The sequence below is a fragment of the Carettochelys insculpta genome, chromosome 8 (genome assembly GCF_033958435.1).
Source record: "Carettochelys insculpta isolate YL-2023 chromosome 8, ASM3395843v1, whole genome shotgun sequence".
NCBI classification, from domain to species: domain Eukaryota; kingdom Metazoa; phylum Chordata; order Testudines; family Carettochelyidae; genus Carettochelys; species Carettochelys insculpta.
Window position 1 is genome coordinate 28,046,627 of NC_134144.1, and position 23,085 is coordinate 28,069,711.

Here is a 23,085-nt window from a genome sequence, read left to right on the forward strand (position 1 = left end):
CACCCACAGTGGATTATGATTTAAATCCTTTCAGAATTTGTTTAAAAGGGTTTCTGATTCTTTGGAGATTTCCCTCTCCAAATTGCCGGAGCCCCAACACAAGCTCACTAATGTTCTCCACCCTTCCCCAAGTGCTAAGACGGCTCTCCCAATCAATTGCATGACAAATGACATTGCATCTGACGAAGCAGGTCTTTGCCTATGAAAGTTTATGCTCCAAGATATCAGTTAGTCTATAAGGTGTCACAGGACTTCTCATTGTTTCTCCTAACCGATGATGCTATTCTGGACCCTGTCAAAGAATTACAGCAAACCCCAGCTACTATCCCACCCATAGCCAAACGGGTGGACAGGAAATATCACACACCATCTAAGAGAGCAGAGTTTCTGTTTACCCACCCTACTCCCAATACCCTTGTGGTAGATGCCATCCATAATAGGGAAAAGCAAACTCAGTTCCAGTCTACTCCATGTGATGCAAATTGGAAAAGATTGGATCTATTAGGATGAAAATCCTACTTTTCTGCATCCCTTCAGTTCAGGAATCCTAACTACTCAGCCCTGTTTGCAAAATACACTTACAACTTGTTTCAAAACATAAGTATTTTATTGAACAGTTGCCAGAAGAATATAAATCTCAATTTGCAGCCAACTTGGCAGAAGGTTCCCTAGTAGCCACATTACACTTCCATACCAAAATTTTTATACATGTTATATCTTAAAAAGCATGGATAAGAAGTTCACTTGGTTGCCATTTCCATGCATCATGTTAAAATAGATGAATATATTTTCCCACCTATAAAGCCACCTACTCTGAGTTGGGACTTTGCACACTCACTGGAAAATCCTTTGAACTGATGGCCACATGTTCATTATTGTACCTGTCCATGAAAACTTCGTTTGTAATAGCCTAACTACAGCCAGAACAGTCAGAGATCTAGCAGCTGTCCTGGCCAATCCACCTTATACTACTTTTCAGAAAGACAAAGTCATCCTAAGACCTCACTCCAAATTTCTTCCCAAAATCATGTAATCGTTTCTCACTAACTAGCCTATATTCTTACTTGTTTTCTTCCCAATGCCACATGTGAACATGGAACAGCCCTGACTTCAGACACTGGATGGCCACAGGCTTTTTGTTTGCAAAGAATAAAGGCTCGCTGTAAATCTCCAAGGCTCTTTGTCTCTACAACAAAGCATTCCATGGGACAAATGATTTCCAGACAAAGACTGTCCAAATGGATATCACAATGTATAAGACTCTGTTATGACCTAAACAGCTTACCTGCTCCCAATCAATTTGGGGACATAGTATTAGAGCTACTGCTACTTCCTGGTTTTTCTTACAGGGCACTCCAATAGGACACACCTGTACAGCAGCAACATGGACTTCCATACATACTTTTACACAATATTACGCTATAAAACAGCACGTATTGGCTAACTCTCACTTCAGACATTCTGTTCTAAAAGTAGCACAAGGCCATGATCTGAAGTCCTATCAACCGTTAATGAATACTGCTCCTCAGTCACCTCACATGCAGCACCCATAGGAACACTTCTCAAAGGAGAAGACAAGGTTACTCACTTGCAGTAATGATGTTCTTTGAGATAGGTGTCCTTGTGGGTGCTCCACAACCCATCCCTCCTCCCCTATACTTTGGATTGCACTTCCAGTTTATGGTAGAGAAGGAACTGAGGGATGGCAGGTGGCACATGACAATTAACGGGTACTACAGGTGTGAGCTATGTACCTTGCATGTGCTGCTGGGGGTACTGCTGTGAAAAATCTTCTGGCTTGAAGCAGAGGGCACACCTTACGTGAAGAACCTACGGGGCACCCACCTCGCAGATAATCAGTTACTGCAAGTGAGCAACCTTCTCTTTCTCCATCCCACACATAATGACAGAGAAAATGGGCTTGTACCTGAGAGCTATGAAGAATTTGGAATGTAATCAGGTCTTCAGCTCGGATGAGTCCTTTTGATGCTGTTTCACCAGGCCTTGAACTGGAATCCACTGTGGGGAAAAATATTGGAGAAATAAATAGGAATGAAACCTCAAGGGCTCAAATCAAAAATCAAAAAGGTTCTAGAGAAATTACTCTCTAAACTTACAGACTTTAATAGAGAATGTAGGATTTGGGAGGCCATATGAATTTCACTACTGGTTGCACCTCTCAAATATGGGACTCTCCTGTCTGGGAAATCTATCATCCAGCGGGACCACAAACATGCCAGGATCAGATCCATGAGGCAGGTGTCTGGCAGCCAAGCCAGAGCCAGCATCCATGGGGTTTGGGCTGGAGCCAGAGCCGGAACCTGCCCAGCCCCCTGGCTTCCCTGTGGCAACTCGGGGCTGGGGGCCAGAGTGGGAGCCCCAAGTGAGAGTGAGGCTGGGGCTGCAGCAGCCCCTGGAGTGCAGGGCTGCCTTGTGGCAGAAGTTTGGCAAATTTGCTTATTGGGGACCCATCAGGTCCTGAGCATGCTGGATCGAGGAGGTACAACCTGTAGCTGTTACAATATAGTAGCTTTTGATGGTTCAAGTATCTGTAGGAAAGTTACCTTCTGTGACATTTTATAGGACTTCTGGGTGAATGATTCCAAAACTTGCACATTCTCAGTGTTGCTATTGCTTTCAAGGTATTGTACTCCCACCCACCATGCTGCTGGCCTGCCCTGCCTGGTGAGTGGCAGGATTTACACTGTGCAAATACCATCTACTTAACTGTCATAACCTATAGAAGGTAAGTTAAGTTTTATTATCTCCAATTTCCAGATGTGGAAATGGAGGCACAGGAAGTTAGGCCTAAATATGCATATGTGTGCTGAGCTGGATTTAAGAGCTTAACAGAAAGTAGTGTGAAGCTGGACTTAATCCCTGGTTCTTCATCACTGGCTTCCCCTGAAGACACAAGCCAGAGATACTCTTTATTGTTCCAATCCAGTGCTGCTATCCCAGTGCAGCTCCTTCTCGATATCCTTTTCATAAAGAACAAAGGATTAGCTTTTCTAACCTTTCTGATTAACCTAGAGTTTTGAGTGCCTGAGCTATTGTTATACTATGTAGTAAAGTACCTTTGCCAGCACTACTGATTTTTCCCTTATAATAGCTTTTCCAGAAATTTGCACCACACGTGTCAGTCACATAATTCTGGAGTAATTTGTAATAATTTCTTGCTATTACCAACCGATGCCACCCTCAGAGCTGTGGTACTCTAAACTTGTTCAGATGTTCTGACAATAAATGTTGATTTTTCTTGAAGCATTGTACTGTGTCCAAGGCTTACAGAAGGCAAAACTTTTTTTTTACAAGGAACCAGGAACAATAAACACCAATACCATAATATGCCACCCATTTTATGTCAGAGTTTCAAAAACCTTCCCTCTTCCATGCTTGTAGTTAGATGAAATGAAGGGAGTCACAGGTTGCTCTAGACATAGTGTCAAATGCTCACCCTTGCCTGGCTTTGATGGTTCAAAAAATCTACAGAAAATTTGCATTTTCTATGAAATTCTGTAGGACTTTTCTGTAAGAAATGGGACTGCAAACCCTGTGCACGTGCCCAACAGGTGGTCTAGTTGTTTCATTCAAGTTATTGTGTGCCCAGCCATCTCACTCCTGGCCTGTCCTCAAGCTCCTTTTTCATTGGTCTGTACAGACCAATGCCTACACACAAATTGAGTCCTAGGGACCTCACTCAGACACTACTTAATATTGGAACACTACAACATTGGAACCTGCCACACATACAAGAATTGTAACTTAAATACCAAAACCAAATATATTGGGTTGAACAGCCCCAGACCCAGATGCAACGTGTGATCTTCCCACACCCTACAGCATAGAAAGTGAAGGCAGCAGAAGCCTGGGATAAAAGGTGAGACAAGAAGCAGTGGCCACATGCCAGTGGCAAAAGTGGATAGAAGTGAGGCATAGGAGGCATTTAAAATGCTGTCACAACCGCTTCTAGTTGAGCTTCCAGCCCCTAAAGGGTGGTTCCAGTACTCCCAGCCTTCCTAAAGTGCTTCCCCATTGAGCAAGGTAAGCATTTAGCAACAGAGACAGTGCTGCAAACTAGACTAACTGCCATTAAAACTGTTTATTAGTAGCTGATCCCTTATCCCCACTTTGTTACTTCCGTTTGCCTCGTTCTCAGTTATTCCTATCCTTTGTAGGAAGCTTTTGGATACTGAAGATGAACTCTCTGACATCCAATCCGATTCAGTGCCACTGGAAGTACGGGACTGGTTGGCTTCTACCTTCACAAGGAAAATGGGGATGACAAAACGGAGACCCGAAGAAAAGCCAAAATTCCGAAGCATTGTACATGCTGTACAGGCTGGGATATTTGTAGAAAGGTGAGTGTATATTTTAGTGCTATAGTAGCTGTTTAATCAGTATGTTTAATCACAATGGCACTATCCGAACCAAATGCTAGGCAACATGTGGTGCCAACTTTGGAAAAGAGCCCGAATCAAAGCTTTGGGACAGTTCAGATCTATATCTGAACTGCCTCCTCCTAGCCTTATCTTCTAGCCTCTACTGAGATCTGAAAGAAGTTTGGAAAGTTCTGGACTTAGATGCATCTACACCAAAAAGTGCCAAAGGCTCAACATTTGCATTTTATTTATTATTTTGTATTATATTGTTTTTCAACTTCAACAAATATACCAGATTGATCCTAATAGATAGAGAGGATTCAGATAAAGGGAGGGAAGGGGTGAAGAAGTGACATGACTATCTTCAGGGTCTATGTGAATCATAGTCCTCTAAAAAGCCCAAATTGCTCTGAATTTTTGGGCTTTCCCTTTCTATGAAATGCCATTTGTTTATTAGATGCAATATCAGCCATATCCGTGACCGAGGCATCAAGGTTTGGTGGGGATAGATATTTGCATTTTGTAGGTTTAACTTTTTTTAGCAGCCAGAGCTGCATGTTAGAATCATGATGTCTGGTTACCAGTAATTTTCAGGTATCAGGAATATGTCCAAGAACTGAAAGTGAGGAGTGCTCCAACTTAGCATCCAATATCAAATTGGTCTTTTAATACTACCCCATCAAGAATTCTTAATTACAAGAGGAATACCAAAAACATATGAGCTACAGTATCATAAAAGGAGTTACATTTGCAACATTTATGAGGCCCATTGCCTACATGTGGACCAGAATATTTGAAAAAGTATCTTTTGATGAATAAGCTATAGTGTTCAGTCTATAGTTGGTGTGCGTTTTGTTGTTGTTGTTGTTGTTGTTTTTGTTTTGATTTGTAAATTAGATACAGTTGTATTCCAGTGGGCCAGAGATGCAATAAACTCTTTCATATCCAGAAGCCCTGGGTCCGAGAGGTTGTAGGATATTCAAACATTCTGGGTAATAGAGAGGTATACCTGGCAATGCATAACACTAAAGAAAAAAAGGTTAAATATTAAGAAACCAAAACAAAATGTATGCAGAGTACTTTATTTACTAATAACAGTAGCATTGCACACTGTAAACTAATAGGCTATGTCTACACTAGCACACTACATCAAAGTAGCCTATTTCGAAGTAAGGACATCGAAATAGGCTACGTCAACATGTATCATCTACACATCCTCCAGGACTGGTGTCGTCGACGTTCCACGTCAAAGTAGCAATGGGGAACATTGAAAGGAGCTGCCCCCGAAGGAAATGTGGAGCGTCCACACACACAAGCGCTCCCCATTGAAATAAGGGGCCAGCAAAGCCCCTAGCTGCTCCCTTAAAGGGCCCCTCCCAGACACACTTGCCCTGCACAGCATGAGATCCACAAAGTCGACAACCAGGTGAAGACCCTGTGCATGCAGCATGGGCCCCCAGCTGCAGCAGCAGCAGCCAGAAGCCTTGGGCTAAGGGCTGCTGCATGCAGTGACCATAGGGCCCCGCAGGGGCTGGACAGAGTGTCTCTCAACCCCTCAGCTGATGGCCACCATGGAGGACCCTGCTATTTCGAAGCAGCGGGATGCAGATCGTCTACACACGCCCTACTTCAACGTTGAACGTCAAAGTAGGGCGCTATTCCCATCTTCAGATGGGAATAGTGATTTCGAAATCTCACTGCCTAACATCGATTTCAACATCGAAATAGCACACAGCGCATGTAGATGCGACGCATGCTATTTCGATGTTGTGCTGGCTACTTTGAAGTAGCTGGCTAGTGTAGATGCACCCATAGTGTACTTTCTGTATTTATTTCTATTTACTTTCATTATACAGTACTTATGGAAAACTTAACTAAAATCTACTTATGGTTAAAATGACAGTTCTGGATGATAGAATGTCAGATATGAAAGAGTTTACTGCAGTGGTATATTCAAATCTCTATTCCAAACAACTCTAAAATTACCAACTCTACATTTACCTAAAGGAATAACACACTTAAGTTAGTTATATGTGATATTAATGTTTTCTGACTGAAACCAATTGAGCAGTATCTTCCTGCACCAGCGGAGGAGCTATGACTGGATATTTAAGTATCGGAAACTCACAGGTAGTCTGTTCTTTCGTTAGGAGATAAAGCAGGTAAATCTCTGGTAATGATACTGAGGACAATACTAAATTAAAATAGTTTATTTCCTTTATTCACATTGTCTATGTCTACACTAGCCCCTCCCGCCCTTTCAAAAGGGAGAAGCTAATGAGACACATCAGGATATGTGAATGAGGCCCTGCAATGAATGTGTAGCCCCTCATTAGCATAATGGCAGCCGCGGCACTTCGAAAGTGGTGCTTTCGATCGCGCACACCTCGTCTACACAGGATCCTTTTTGAAAGGATCCTGCACACTTTGAAATCCCCTTATTCCTATTTGGTTATAAGGGGATTTCAAAGTGTGTGGGGTTCTTTTGAAAAAGACCCTGTGTAGATGAGTCACATGCGATCAACAGTGGCACTTTCCAAGTGCTGTGGTGGCCATTTTGCTAAGGAGGTGCTGCATATTCATTGCAGGGCCTCATTAGCATATCCCAAAGTGTCTCACTAGCATCCCCCTTTCGAAAGTCAGGGGCTACCGTAGACATAGGCATTAAGTGAATACGAATAGCTGCAATAATTTATTAGGGAAGGTATTTCTAGTAATGTATTATTAGACCAGACAATAATACTTTGTAGTAACGGGATTCTTCTTGAGAGTTCATGAAGTTAATAGAAAGATTCCCACTTAGTTGAATGGGGCTTTGGATTAGGCCCATCATTCAAAAATTATTAAAGAGAAACTGAGAAGTAATGTTTTAAAAGTTAGCAAAAGTACCACCTAATAAATAATATATTTGTTCTTTTAGGATGTACCGAAGGACCTCTAACATGGTTGGTTTGGCTTACCCAGCAGAAGTGATAGTAACATTTAAGGTGAAAATAATTCAATCATGCAATTTGAATATGTTTGTATGTGTGCTTAATAATATTTTAGGATGCTTCTTCTGAAAGTATTATGGCCATATACAGCATTGTGGAAAGGAATACACATCAGAGAAAAAAATCATAAATTGCATACATTTATATTATTAAATCTCTAGTTTATTAAGATATCATTTGAGCAATATGACAAATTTGAGTCCAGGTTGAACTGCTCTAATCCAGCATCCTCAGTACTGGACAAGAGAATTTGCTGGACCATGGGAGGTCAATATTGTCTAGTAGCATTGCCAACACTTCCATTGCTCACAGGGCACTTAGAAGACATTTAGGGGTAATTAGAGCTAAATAACAGCACACAGCACTCAGAGCCAGGACTGGTTGCCGGAAAGAAACTTTATGGGACCATGGGAAACTTGGCAATACCCATTATAAGTGGATATTTCAGTTAACTAAAATCATGCCAGATTATAAATGCTGTTGGACAAGAGAGTTCTTGATTAGAGAGGTTCAACCTATAGAAAATTGCTTTATAAAAGTTTAGCTGTCATGATTTTATCAGCTCCAAATTATAATAGAAATTGGTGTCTGAGTGCAGTGTGTTTTTCCTTGTTAGGGGGTGGGGAAGAGTAATCATATTGTACATAGTTACAAAATGTACCTGAAAATGGCATATCTTAATCAAGAAAATAGTATGTAACCCAGAGAAGGTCCAAAGCCAGTCTACTAGGGTTGGTCCCTGGTGGGCCCCCACTTCTGTATTTACTTGTGTCTCTGCAGATATCAGATGATTGCAGATCTTGTTGGCCACAGAGTTCTGTTCACCGCCAATGGGAGTAGTGGGAAGCGGCACGGACTGGGACACCACTTTTTTTCACTCCCATTGCCTGCAAACAGCGGTTCACAGCCAGTAAGAGCTGTGATTGTCCAATACCTGCACAGGTGCAGGAATATATAGTGGCAGTGGCCCACCATGGACTAACTCTGATGGACTGCTGCTTTTTTATTGCCTACCCCAATGTGACTTGTTTCCCTGAAAGACAAATATTATAATGTTTACCATGACTTTTAAATCATATTTATGACTTAGTCTATGCAAAAGAGCACACAAATAGTTCTACTGAACCCACTATACAATTATGTATATGTTTAGGTGTTTGAGATATCAGGGCCTTGGTTTATAAGCTTGTGAAACAACTTGCTGTTAGCCCCACAATTGCATAACTCAGCATCATTGTTGCCTCTAATCGTTTTCATCCATGTGTTCATTTTTTTCCATGTGCAGAATAAATTTTTATGTGCACTCAGGCATGTGCAAATGTGCCCACCAGGAGAAACAAAAACCCTAGCTGTAGGCGCTCTGTTAATCAGCTGAGTGGCATCCAGATCTCTGCAGAGTGGCTGCACAAGCACACAATTTACAAGGAACACAGCTCAAGATACAAGTATTTTTTCTAATAATTTTCCCACCTATATTTGTTGATCATATTAGAATAGTCATTAGTATGAGTAACATAGAGTAAAAGGAGCCTGTGACTTGGGGGAAATGGTTACTGTTTTAAACTCTTCCATTTGTTAGCTGGGGCCTATTTAATTATATGACAGAGTTTTTTTTTCTTTTTCCCCCGTTCTGCAGGATGTTGATAAATGGTCATTTGATGTGTTTGCCCTAAATGAAGCAAGTGGAGAGCACAGTCTGAAATTCATGATGTACGAGCTGTTCACTAGATATGATCTTATGAGCCGTTTCAAGGTCAGCAGCATACCACAAGACTCAAATAGAAATGAGGAATACAATAAATATTAAAAACTAGGCTATGTATGAAATTATATTTATTGAACAAACGGAAGTACAGAATTGCTAAATTTAAAAGATATCACACATAGGAAATCAGACTATATTCACTGTAATACCAAGAAAGTTCTGCCTCATATTGTCTATAGCCATTCTGTGGCTGTTGGGATCATGGCAAAGACTGAACTTTAAGCAGGTCTTTAACCTTTGTATGGGGGGTCCCTACCGTACAACAGAGTGCTGGTAAAAAGTGCACACAGATACCTTGCTTCCTTATGAGGTAGCATGGAACATGTGTCCCAGACTTGAGGAGACATTGTGCTGGTTGAGATACAAATCGGAGTTCTGAGCACTTGAGACAGTTTGGATTGCAATCTGTGGACCTAAATCCTCGCTGTGGTTTTCAGGGGATGAGTGTATTTTTCACTTCCTCTTTCTGCTCCAAATTGTTTTAATGCTATCTTTTAAACGTCTTCCACGTGCCCCCTAACGGCAGCTATGAGTGAGTGCTGTGTGCACGGCTTAACTATTCTGTGTTTGTAGATCACTTTGAGATGCTCACCTAAGAAGCTCTATCAACAAGCATGATGCTTTTAGTAGTTATTATAATTAAGATACTGAATTAAATTGTCACCATCCTTATGAAATGCCAGTTTTCAGTTTATCACACAAAATCACTGTGAATCTTGTCTTAGAAAAATATATTATTTCAGAGAAAAAGAAAGGGAGCTCAACTGTGCTTGTATTTCACAACCCTCCATTATGCACAGTGTGAGGCCTGCTTTGAGAAAGCAGGATGCTATTGAAGTAAGGAACAGCCTTTGTAATCCTCCTGATCCATTCGTCAGGTAATTACTACAAAGATACAAAGATCCACTCCTCCACTAGTACTCTTCTGTGTCATACTTTTGTTACACAAATGACTTGTGTTCCTAGGCATACATGAGGAATGTTCCCCTAGTTCACCCTTTTTACTACCCACTCCCCATGTATGCTGGTCCCACATTGCACGTAGCCAGAGGTGGAGAAAGTACCAAAAAAGCTACTTGAGTAAAAGTGCAACTGCTGGGGGGTGTCCTTGAGTACAAGTGTCCATCTGGAAAATTACTTGAGTAAAAGTTCACCTGTGTGTGCACACCATGCAGATCACATCTAGATTGTACTCAAGTATACAGACGTGAAAGCAGCTGCACTTTTACTCAAGTAACTTTGGGGGCATTTTTTCCCCACCTCTACATGTAATGTAACCAGGGAAATGTGTCCATAGGGGAAGAGATGCAGAGCAATCTGACTTCCCCCAATGTAGATGAGGCTCTAGTCCTCTAAGTTGTACCAATTTCCCCCATTGCTCTGATATTTGTGCACTGATGTAGCAGAATTGCAGTGTGTTAATTAGTGCCTTATTTATTACACCACTGATTTTGCAACTCTTGCAAGAGAAACATAGTTTATTATTCTAATGTTTGCTTCTCACAGATCCCAGTTCCCAGTCTTATTTCATTTGCAGAAGCTCTGGAGGTCGGTTACAGCAAGTACAAGAATCCATACCATAATCTGATCCATGCAGCTGATGTTACCCAAACTGTGCATTACATAATGCTTCATACTGGTATCATGGTAAGAAGTACAATAGAATGCAGTCACTCTAGTTTCTCAAATTCCTATTGTATAGGTATCTACCTGGATATCTATAGGTAGGCTTATTGGTTCCGACAATATTAGTAGTTTTAAAAGGGGCTTATTTAGAGACTCTGGCTCTGAACCTCATGTCTTTATAGAGGTTGCATGAAAATCACAGCTACAATGAGAATTAGACCATTAACCATTCAAGCTAGACATTATTTTTTACTTTCTTTCTAATTGTAAACTATTCAATTTAAATGTGGTTTTTAAATTGCTATCTTAATTGCATGCAATAAAGTAATTTTTACTGTAAAAGTTCACTGTTTTCTCTCTCTCTCTGGTTTCTGGGTGGAGCTCTGCATCATAGGGGCAGCTGATGGGTGCTGACCCTGAGTGTGATCTGTGCTCCTGGCAGAGTTCTTTCACTTTCATCCACACCTGCTCCTGGATGAGGCCTCTCTCTGCTGGTCTGGTGGCCATTCAGCTGTAGATAGCTGCATTTCTGCACCAGGTGCAGAGAAGCTGGAGGCTGGCCTCTTTCCCTCCCCCCGACCCCCCTAATGAGGTCATAAGTATATGGAGATACATATCTCATAGAACTAAAAGGGACCTCAGGAGGTCATTGAGTTCAGTCCCCCACCTTCTTGGTCATGGATCTCCATGCTGACCAGGAAAGTGCCTGTCTTTTTCTGGCTGGGGTCCTGTGTGGCTGGGGTCTCCCCCTGGAGAGCTGAGTGGGGCAGCTTGGGTTGGCTCATATTGGGCCGGGTGCAAAGAGATGGCAGCACGTGGTTGGTGAGGCCTGCAGCCTGCTGTGGCTCACTCACAAGCTGTGAGCACACTCTCTCCTTTAAGGGCTCCTGGGGATGCGGACCATGGAGTTTTTCTGGTCCTGGCCAGAGCAGAGGGTCTGGAGGCCCCATATTTTGAAATAGCCCTTTTCCCCATCTAAACTGCACTTATTCAGAAATATCTATTTCAAAATAAACACTGTTCCTCCTGCAATAAGGTTTACTGGAGTTGAAATAACATGCCCGCTATTCTGAATTTATTTTAAAACACCGTGTGTGTCATTTAGACAATGCCAAAGTTATTTTGAAATGTCTGTTATTTTGAAATAATATTGCCATGTAGACATAGCCTTACTAACCTGCTGGAACATAGTCACTCAGTCTAACTACTCTGTATTGCGGCAAGTCTGGTAGACACACGGTTTCAGGCTTGTAAGCAAGGGTGGGTACATCCAGACATACAGGCATTTTATATTAAGGTTTATTACAAAACATTTACACTGTAAAAAAAAAGCTTCAATTCACCCCACTAAGGGTGGGAGGATCCTTAATGCTGTATGAACATGCCCCACCTGCAGCGCTCTCCTGCAGAAGGCCTTGGCAGTACAAGAGCACCTGCCTCAGTTTCCCCTACTGTTTTCCCAGTAAGGAACAGCATCTCAGGCTCTGAAATAGTCTCTCTCCTCTGGGTGTAGTAGAGGTTGAACCTCTCTAATCTGGAACACTCTCATCCAGGAACATCCATAATCCAGTATGATTTTTGTTAGCTGGATCACCAAGTTTCTCTTGGGATCATAAAGATAGTTTTCAGCCACCGCTCCTGGCACCCAGTGTTCTGTACTGTTATTTAGCTGTTATTTGTCTCTATATGTCTTCTAAAAGCCCAGTAAGCAGTAAAAGTGTTGTTAATGCTGCTAGACAATATTGACCTCCTGTAGTCTGGAAAATTCCCTTCTCTGGCACTGGTCAAGTCCTGAGGGTGCCGGATTAGAGAGGTTCAACCTGTAAATGTAAAATTGCGTAACAGGGGTAGGAAGCAGGCCTCAGATTTATACAAAACTACTGTTCTGAAGTGGTGTTTTTTTATTACAAAAATAAAAAAACAGTTTCAATATTACTAATACTAGTAGTAAAGTCTATGTTTAATGTTGATATTGTACTTGGAAAACCACTGTACCTTGTTAGTTTGAGGATCAGATATTAAACTAAGTGAGAAATTACAAATGTAATTTAATACCAAGTTTTACATGAAATTTATTTCACAAGAGACCAACATTGGCTGGCTGACAAAAGACCTCATGTTCAAGCTCTCTACAAATTCACCCTACAAGCTTTTATCAAATAATAGCAATTTATTTGTTTTTAACATACAAGTTTTACTTAATTGTTGTACATAAAGGGCCCAGTCTGGTCCTAATGAAGTCAATGCAAGTTGAAGGAGAGTTTTGAAGTGTACAGTACCTCGCAATTTTCAAGATTTTATGACTTGGTAGGAAAAAGACAGAGGTTTAATTAAACTACATGTAGAAACATTTTCAGTGATGTGATATGATAATTAAGCTAGTGACTGTTTTTCTGTTTTTTATTCTCTAGCGCTGGCTTACAGAACTGGAAATCTTAGCTATGATCTTTGCAGCTGCAGTGCATGACTATGAGCACACTGGGACCACAAACAATTTCCATATTCAGACAAGGTAAACATCCTTCATATTGTGATACCCTGCCTGAATGTAGATGTTGCAGCATGATCTAGTATAAAAAGGGAGAAAAAGGAGGCACTTTAGTGTCTTCGATATAATGTTCATACCCTTTGGTTCACAGCAGCAAGATTCAATGCCATTGGCTGGGGTGAAAATAGTACCTTGGTACGTCAAAAGGGAAAGAGAAGAATTCTCGGAAAAAAAAAAGCTTCACCTGACCAGCAATTTCTCAAAAGTTGACTTTACTGTAAATATTAAAGTTCTGCTTTGTAAAATGATTTCCTTCTTTGGATTCAGGTGGTAGTCAGCTGTGTAGCCATTACATATCCATATCATCCTTGCTCATGTGAGTGGCTGCCTTGAGGTTGATGCAGTTATTGAAATTACATATGTAAGCAAGGAGAGCCTGTGAGAATAAGGATCACCACATCTGGTCTCGTATCTCTGAAATGAAATCTTCATGTTTGACTGTCATTTATGTGTGAGGGTCAATGCTTGGAACACATACTGACAAGGATGTCAGTTGTATAGCATACTTGAGCATTCTCTGTTCTCTTTATCCTTTGTACCTACTCCCTTTATTTCTGGCTTGATAGTTTCTTTATACTATTCCCTTTGGTCATATGGCCCTACACAGCTCATGAATGGCAGTTGTTAAATCTGGAAGTTTTTAGTCATGGACCAGCAGGTTGGTGGAGGATGTGTGTATCAGTCATTCTGTTTCAAGGACTGATGTGGTAGAACAGCTGCATCCATAACTGAGCAGACCTATTTGGGATCTTCTCTGCTCACCCCGTATGTGGGGGGATGTTTAGAAAAGGTGCCCTGAACATAGTCCATCTCAACCCACTGACTGGATAATCATGTCCAGTGGGCTAACTTCTATGCAATACAAATAGAAGGATAAACTTTGGAATGTGGAATATTAGGACTCTAATGGATAACCAGACAGAGGATAACCCAAAAGATGCATGGCAGTTATTGCCTGCAAGCTGCAACAATTCAACATTGACATAGCTGCCCTGGCAGAAATGCATAGAAGGACAGCTAAGTGAAGAAGGCAGAGGATACACCTTTTCCTGGAAAGGAACCTCAAAGGAAGAAAAAAAAATCATTGAGTAGGAATTGCCGTCAAGAACGAATTGACAAAGATTCTATCTGAAGTCCCCATTGGCACCAATGAATGTACCATGACTCCCCACTTGAAGCTTACCAAAAACCAACAGGCAACTGTTGTGAGTGCTTATGCACTCTAGACACTGAAGATGACATGAAGAAGAAGTTCTACACCCAATGGGACATAGTCTTGCAGGACATTCCTGAAGAAAACAAAATTATTCTCTTGAAGGATTTCAATGCTAGAGTCAAAAGAGACTCAGACCTCTGGCAGAATACCATTTGGGAAAGGAGTCAGCAACAGCAGCTCCAACGGAGCGCTCCTCCTGACAAAATGTGCAGCTCATGAGCTTGTCATCATGAGCACCACTTCCATCAGAATAATAATTTAAGACCTCGTGGCAGCACACTTGATCAAAGCACTGGCACCTCATAGACTATGTCACTGTCTGTGCTTGGGATTGGAGTGATGTCCTCTCATACATGCAATGACTAGCTTTGATGACTGCTGGACTGATCACTACCTTATTTAATCCACAATGATTAGGACTGTCATCAAATGGAGAATTCAGAGGAAATTGAACTGATGAAAGATCAACTTATAAGGATTGAAAGACTCCATCAGACTAAGTGATTTCCAAAGGAAGCTGCCGACAGTACACCCTGAAGAAGTGGAAGAACACTGGTGTCAACTGAAAAATGCCATCACTGGAGCTTGTGGAGAAACCATTGGCTACAAGTTCATGAAGCATCAGGACTGGTTTGAAGAGAATGGTGTGGAAATTGAATTGCTGATTTGAGACAAACAGGAGAGCCTTTGGGGCCTGGCAAGTGTTCAATGAAGAGAGAAGTGTGTGCCAAGGCAAAAGTCCAATGTAAAACAAGGACTTTGAAAAGACAGTGGAGGACTGAGGAGAATGCTTGGGAGCTCCAGCATCTCACAGACATCATAGAATCATAGGGCTGGAAGGGACCTCAGGAGGTCATCTAGTCCAGCCCCCTGCTTCAAGCAGGATCAGCCCCAACTAAGTCATCCTAGCCAGGACCTTGTCAAGCTGAGACTTAAAAACCTCTAAGGATGGAGAATCCACCAACTCTCTAGGCAGCGCATTCCAGTGCTTCACCACTCTCCTGGTGAAGCAGTTTTTCCTAATATCCAGCCAACTCTTCTCCTTTTGTAACTTCAGACCATTGATCCTTGTTTTGCCATGTGTCACCACTGAGAACAGTTTCTTTTCCATCCTCTTTAGAGTAGAAGGCTTTTATTAAATCACCTCTCAGTCTTCTCTTCTGTAAACTAAATCAGCCCAAATCTCTCAGCCTCTCCTCATAGGTCATGTGCTCCAGCCCCTTAATCATTTTTGTTGCCCTCTGCTTAATCTGCTCAAGTACACCCACATCATTTTTATACAGGGGGGCCCAAAACTGTAAACAGTATTCCAGATGTGGTCTCCCCAGTGCTGCATAAAGGGGAACAACCACTTCTCTAGATCTGCTCACAATGCTCCTTCTAATGCACCCTAATATGTCATTCCTTCTTGGCTACAAGAGCATACTGTTTACTCATATCCAGCCTTTCATCCACCATAACCCCCAGGCCTCTTTCTGCTGTTCTGCTGCTAAGCCAATTGGTCCTCAGCCTATAACAATGCTTGGGAGTCTTCCATCCCAAGTGCACGAGCCTACACTTGTCCTTGTTGAACCTCATCAGATTTCTTTTGCCCCAATCCTCCAGTTTATCCAGGTCACTCTGGATCCTATCTCTACCCTCCAATGAATCTACCTCTCCCCCTAGCTTAGTGTCTTCTGCAAACTTGCTGAGGGTGCAATCCACTCCCTCATCCAGGTCATATATAAAGACATTGAACAACACCAGCCCCAGAACTGAGCCTTGCAGCGCTCTGCTTGAAACCAACAGCCATCCAGATATTGAGCCACTGACCACTACCCATTGGGCCCAACCATCAAGCCAGCTTTCTATCCACATTATAGTCCATGGATCCAATCTGTACTTCCTTAAATTATGGGCAAGAATGTTGTGGGAGACTGTATCAAAAGCTTTGCTGAAGTCAAGGTATATCACATCCACTGTTTTCCCCATGTCCACAGAGCCTGTTACCTCATCATAGAAGCTAATCAGATTGGTCAGGAAGGACTTGCCCTTGGTGAATCCATGGTGATTACTCTTGATCACTTTCCCCTCTTCCAAGTGGTCCAATATGGATTAGTTGAGGATACCCTCCATTATTTTCTCAAGGATTGAGATAAGGCTGACTGGTCTATAGTTCTCTGAATTGTCCTTTCGTTTTTAAAATGGGCACTACATTTGCCTTTCTCCAGTCATCTGGGATTTCTCCCAATCTCCAAGAGTCTTCAAAGATAACGGCCAAAGGCTCAGCAATAACGTCTGCCAATTCCATCTGTACCCTGGCGTACATTAAATCCAGACCCGTGAATTTGTGCACATCTAGTTTTTTCTAGGTAGCTCTTAACTCATTCCTTCCCCACTGATGGCTGCTCCCCACCTTCCCATACTGTGTTGTCTAGCACCATAGTGTAGGAGCTGTCCTTGTCCATGAAGATTGAGTCAAAATAGCATTGAGTAATTCAGCTTTTCTTACATCATCTGTCACTAGGGTTACCTCTTTTATCCAGTAACAGCCCCACCCCTTCCCTGGTAATCCTTGTATTGTTAACATGCCTGTAGAAACCCTTCTTGTTAACCTTCACATCCCTTGCCAGCTGCAATTCTAATTGTGCTTTCGCTTTCCTGATTACTGCCCAGCATTCTCCAGCTATATATTTATATTCCTCCTTAGTCAGCTGTTCACATTTTCATTTCTTATACGCATCCATTTTGAGTTTAAGCTGACCAAAGATTTCCCTGTTAAGCTGAGCTGGTTGCCTACTATGTTTGCATTTCTTACTGTGCAGCAGGATGGTTTGTTCCTGTGCCTTCGGTAAGACTTCTTTAAAATACCGCCACTTCTCTTGAACTCTTTTCCCCTTCATCTTCATTTCCCAAGGGATCCTGCCCATCAGTTCTCTCAGGGAGTTGAAGTCTGCTCTTTTTAAATCAAGGGTCTGTATATTACTGTTCACCTTTCTTTCTTTTGTCAGGATGTTGAAATCTACCATCTTATGTTCGCTGCATCCCAGGTTTCCACCCACTTCTATTTCTCCTACTAGTTCTTCCCTGTTTGTGAGCAGCAGGTCAAGCTGTGCCTGGCCCCTGGTCAGTTCCATCAGCACTTGTACCAAGAAGTTATTTCCAACATTCTCCAAAAACTTCCTGGATTGTCTGTGTGCTGCTGTATTGATATCAATGATAGAAGAGTTTTTTTTTTAAAAAGCCACCAAAGGTATTTATGGACCAAGAAAGCATGGAAGTAATATTCAGTTCTTGAAAGACTAAGAAGCCATTGCTTCTTACTGGAGAGAGCACTATAAAAAGCCCTTGAACTGCCCCTCCACCATGTTTCTAGAATCCCTTGACCAAATCCCTCAGCAACCACATAGGCATGATCTTGCAACATTTCCTACCCTGAATGAGGTCCATGCTGCCATCAAAGTAATAAAGGTGTGCAACAAGGCAACTGGACTAGATGAAATCCTCAACAAAGTCTTCAATGAAGGTGAGCCAGAGATCCACAAACAACCTCAACTCCTGATTCTGAAGCTCTGGGATAGAGAGCAAGAGTTCAGAGACAGACTATTTGGACTGTGAAAACTATCGTGGCATTTCCTTCCTGGCAACGGTAGGGAAGATCTTAACCTAAGTCCTTGCAAACCGACTCCTGCCAGTCTCAGAAGAAATTCTTCCACAATCCCAGTGTGGCTTCTGACCATTGTGGGAAACAGTGGTTCACCACCCAGCAACTGCATGAAAAAGGTTTTGAACAAAACCAAGCCATATACACAAGTTTCATCAACCTGACTAAAGCATTCAACTCAATCAATTGTAGCGCCCTATGGACCATACTCTCAAAGATAGGTTGCCCCCCAAAAATTCATTAGCATCCTGAGGTTGCTTCACGACAATGTGACTTTCACAGTATTGAGCAACAATGGATCTGAGAGCGACCCTTTTGAGGTCAAAATAAGAGTCAACAAGGCTGCATCATTACTCCAGCACTATTGTGCATCTTCATCACCATGATACTTCACCTCATTGATGGCAGGTTTCCAGAAGATTGTCTGTAGAATGAATAGAAAGCTTGTCAATATCAGGAAACTGAAGACCTCCACAACCTCAATAATGGAGCTCCAATACATGGATAGCAACATTGTTGCTGTTCCTGTTCTGGAATCCCTTCAGACTATCTTAAGCACCTTTGCTAAAGCATATGAGAATCTTGGCCTCACACTAAACATCAAAAAGACCAAGGTATTTCACCAACCCTCGCCAAAGGGACAATGTCATGTACCCTCTACGGAAGTCAACAGAAAACTGCTGGAAAATATGGAGAAATTTCCCATACCTCGGAAGTCATATTTTTGCTTAAGTCGACATTGACATGGAAATCCAGCATCATCCAAGATGTAAAAACTGCTTTCATCCACCTGAGACAAAAAGCTATTGATAACCATGTAATCTGTGCCAAGACAAAACTCCTTGTATACCACACCATGATTGTTCCAACACTACTGTATGCACATGAAATCTGGACAACATACAAGCAACATCTAAAGGCACTTGAACAATATCATCAGCACTACTCATGGAGAATCCTAAATATCTCTTGGGAGGAAAGGCACATAGGCTCATCCTGGAAGAGTCAAACATGACCAGCATTGAAGCCATTATCTTTCACCAACAACTTCACTGAATTGGGGACATGGTCCAGATGTCTGATCAGTGCCCCTCAAAACAGATTATGTTTTCTGAGCTAAAGAAAGGATGAAGAAGTATTAGGGGCCAGAGGAAGTGATATAAGGACATGCTGAAGGCACACCTGGAAAAGTACAGCATTGGTGTCAACACTTGGGAGAACTTTGCCCAGAACCATCCCCAGTGAAGACCAGTAATTTGTGATGGGGTAGAACAATTTGAGAGGTCTTACCACAGTGCAGATAAGTAGAGGTGAAGAAGTAGAATAGAATGGCAAAAATTGCCCTGCACCCTTCCAACAGCTGCCCACACCTGCCATTCTGTGATAGGACCTGCAGCTTCAGAATCAGTCTGATCAGCCATCAACAGAGTCACAAATAGGAGGATGACATGAGGACATCCTACTCATTTTCAAATGATCACCAAGAAGCGAAAGAATGTTTGAAGTTACCCCCCTAGCTCCAGGACACATTCTGTACCCTCCTCTGTATTCCCCCTAGAATGCTGCTTCTCCTTCAACACTGTCTCCACACCAATCTGACGTCTTGCTTGTGGTGTCCTATTTGTTTGTTTTAAGTTTCAAGATCCTGAGGACGCAGAGAGATAGTTTCAAAGATAAATGGAATTTAGGCTTCTGGAGCGGAGAGTGATTTTAAGGTGTCTTTCTCAGCTTCCTTTTGGAGCATCTTTTTTTGTGTTCGCTGTAGTCCAGGGGAGCTCACAGTAGCTTGAGATTCAGAAGCTCTGTGTCCTAGTCAGGATTCTGCCTTTTTCTGAACATGGGATCTTGCAAATCTCTTTGGCTGTGGCCACACTTGGCCAAAACTTCGAGATGGCCAAATCAAAGAATACTAATGAGGCGCTGAATTGAATATTCAGCGCCTCATTAGCGTTGGCACGCTTCCAGCTGCAGCACTTGCAAAGAGCTGCTTTCAAACATATGCAGCTTGGTGTGGCTACACAGGGGTTGTTTTTGAAAGGACCCCACGCATTTCAAAATCTCCTTATTCGCCTAAGCTGAGAGGAATAAGGGGATTTTGAAATATTTGGGGTCCCTTTGAAAAGAATCCCCGTGTAGCCATGCCGAGCCATGCATGTTTGAAAGTGGTGCTTTCGAAGTGCTGCAGCCAGAAGCATGCAAATGGTAATGAGGCGCTGAATATTCAGTTCAGCACCTGATTAGTATTCTTTGATTTGGCTGTTAGCATGGCCCTTTTGAAATTTGGCCAACTGTGGCCACAGTTTTTGTCTCAAGTTTCCTCCCTGTAAACTTATATTCTAAAAAAAGGTATTTTGTGATCTATAAATGAAAAGGACTGTAAGTGGAAATTTAATACATTTTCTGCAAGAAAAAATGTATAAATGCATAGCATGTCTTTTCTTTTTTAATTCAGGGTGCAGGCAGTAGGTGAGTTTGGGTCTCTGGTAATATGGCTTATGGATAAGTTTAAAAATAATAAATAGTAAATTTATTTCAGTATATTTTGCTGTAATTTAAAAGCATGTTGGACATCAATTACTTTGGTTTAACTACAGAAAAATCTGCCTTTTTCTTTGAATACTGTCAGACAGATCCTGACGCCCTGCAGCCCTGAGATTACCCAGAGTTGTGGAACAACTGGTATTTCTGTATCCATCCCTGCATTTTGGGAAGAGATGTGGGCATGTATCTGTATCTCAGAGATGACTGGCTTCCATAATGATCCCTAGGCCCATAAACACAGTGGTATGAGTTAGAGAAACCAGGCACCATCGAGGCTATGGCTGCGTCTACACTACCAGATAAATTTGAATTTATTTATATTGAATTTCTAATTCTAGAATTTATAAGTTCAAATTTGACCATCCTCATTTCCCACGTGCTCCCCACAAAGTTGAGTCATTGCTGCTACATACAAATTGCCTAACATAGACTGTTGCAGTAGTGCATTGTAGGAAGCTATCCCACAGTTCCCTCATCCCCATAGCATTCTGGGTATGCTCATTGGTCTTCATGTCATCTTCCCGCATTGCATTTTCCTCATTCCCCTCCCGATCCCTGAAAATATGCCAATCCCTAGAAATAATGCAGGGACCCTCAAAGTTAGAAGAAAGAGGACAGAAATGGCTAGGAAAAAATAATTTTTGGTTTCCTGCCACATTACATTCATAACACGGGTGCAGCGACTGTATTCTCAACTGTCCATCCACTGAGTGTCCTATCTTCCCTCATTGCATGCGTGGGATTCCTGAAAATAATGCAGTGGCCAGTACAGTTTTTTAAAGTGAGAAGAAAGAGGATAGAAAAGTGCAGGAAAAAGAATTTTTTGTTTCCCCCTGGTAGCAGCAAGCCCAGTATGAGTGAAGGGGGGAGTGCAGTAGGGGGCCAGTGAAAGTGGTCCTTCCCCACAGCAGCAGCCAAACCCTAAATTTCTTAGCCACGGGGGGAGACTTTTCCCTGGCGGCAGCAAGTCCTGGGATGGGCCAATGGGCGGGGTGGTTCAGTGGAGGGCCAGTTGAGATGGTCCTTCCCTGGCAGCAGCAAGCCCCTTTAGCCACCAGGGGAGACATTTCCCTGGTGAAAGCGAGCCCTTTAGCTGCCAAGGGAAACCTTTTCCCCTGTGGCAGCAAGCCCTGGTATGGACCAAGGGGGGCGTGGTTCAGTGGAGGGCCAGTTGAAGTGGTCCTTCCCCAGTGGCAGCAAGTCCTTAGCCACTATGGTAGACTTTTCCCCGGTGGCAACAAGCTCTTTAGCTGCCAGGGGTAAGTTTTCGCTGGTGGTAGTAAGCCCCAGTGTGGGCCAAGTGGGGGGGTGCTCAGTGGAGGGCCAGTTGAGGTGATACTTTCCCAGCAGCTAAGCAGCTTGCTGCCACCAGGGGAGACTTTCCCATGGCAGCAGCAAAGCCCCCAGTATCTTAACCGCTGGGGGGAGATTGCCTCCCAGCAGCAGCAAAACCCCCAGTATCCTAACTGCTGGGGGGGGACTTCCCCACAGCAGCAGCAAAGCCCAGAATATCTTTCCTGCCCTTGGAGTCCTAAACAAGTGACTGGAAGCATTGCCAGCACCAAATAACAGGCACATCCTTTTATTGGGTTGGGTCAGGGGCTACCCACGTGATGTGGCTTAGCATGGGAAAGACCCAGATTGTATGGCACCTGTGGGGACGGAAGGGGGTTCGCACACAAATGTCAACTGCTGAGAAGTTTCTTGGTGTGTTATGCAAGCATGACCCCCAGCACACCCTTGTTGTCAAGTGGTACGGCAGAGCATGGGCTGGGTCCAGGCAGTGCAGAAAAAAATTGCAAGTGTACAGACAGAGCTAAGAACTCCCTGCAGTGGCTATTTGAATGGGTAGATGCATTCACTGTGCTAATAGGATAGAAAGAAAGACATTTCTTAGGCTCTCATACTAACATGAGCCCGCAGCTAACAGCTCGCTGCTCCCGCTTGGAAATGCATGGTCTTTCTGTTGCTGGAGAGCACCAGCCAGAGTGGAGCACTGAGAGGTGCATTATGGGTTACATACAGGATACCTCTGGAGGCTAATAAATTTGCTTTTAAGATGTGGAGCTTCCATGCTTGCCTTTAATTGAACTTCTGAATTTGAGCTCAATGCTATACCCATCAGGTAACTGCAATTTTATAATCTCAAGATTAGTGCCCCCCAAAATCAAGCCAAAATGAGACCCTGGATCTCATTTCTGTTTGTGGAGAGGAATCAGTGCTGAGCAGACTCCAAGTCAGCAAGTGAAATGCAGACATTTATGAAAAGATTTTGCAGGACATCATCAGAAAAGGTTACTCCCAGAATGCTCAGCAAGGCTGCATGAAAGTAAACGAGCTCTGTCAGAACTATCATAATATCTGAGAAGCC

At 42.6% G+C, this 23,085-nt stretch overlaps 1 protein-coding gene across 1 annotated transcript in view; it reads left to right on the plus strand.

The window, feature by feature from the left end:
* PDE1A (phosphodiesterase 1A) overlaps positions 1-23,085 on the plus strand; it is a 130,950-nt gene that overhangs the window by 49,215 nt on the left and 58,650 nt on the right. Inside the window, exons 2-6 of the mRNA XM_075001747.1 lie at positions 4,179-4,361; positions 7,303-7,369; positions 9,012-9,128; positions 10,647-10,787; positions 13,178-13,278. Coding sequence (XP_074857848.1) covers positions 4,276-4,361; positions 7,303-7,369; positions 9,012-9,128; positions 10,647-10,787; positions 13,178-13,278 — 512 coding nt within the window. The 5' untranslated portion in view covers positions 4,179-4,275. The remainder of the gene's footprint in view (positions 1-4,178; positions 4,362-7,302; positions 7,370-9,011; positions 9,129-10,646; positions 10,788-13,177; positions 13,279-23,085) is intronic.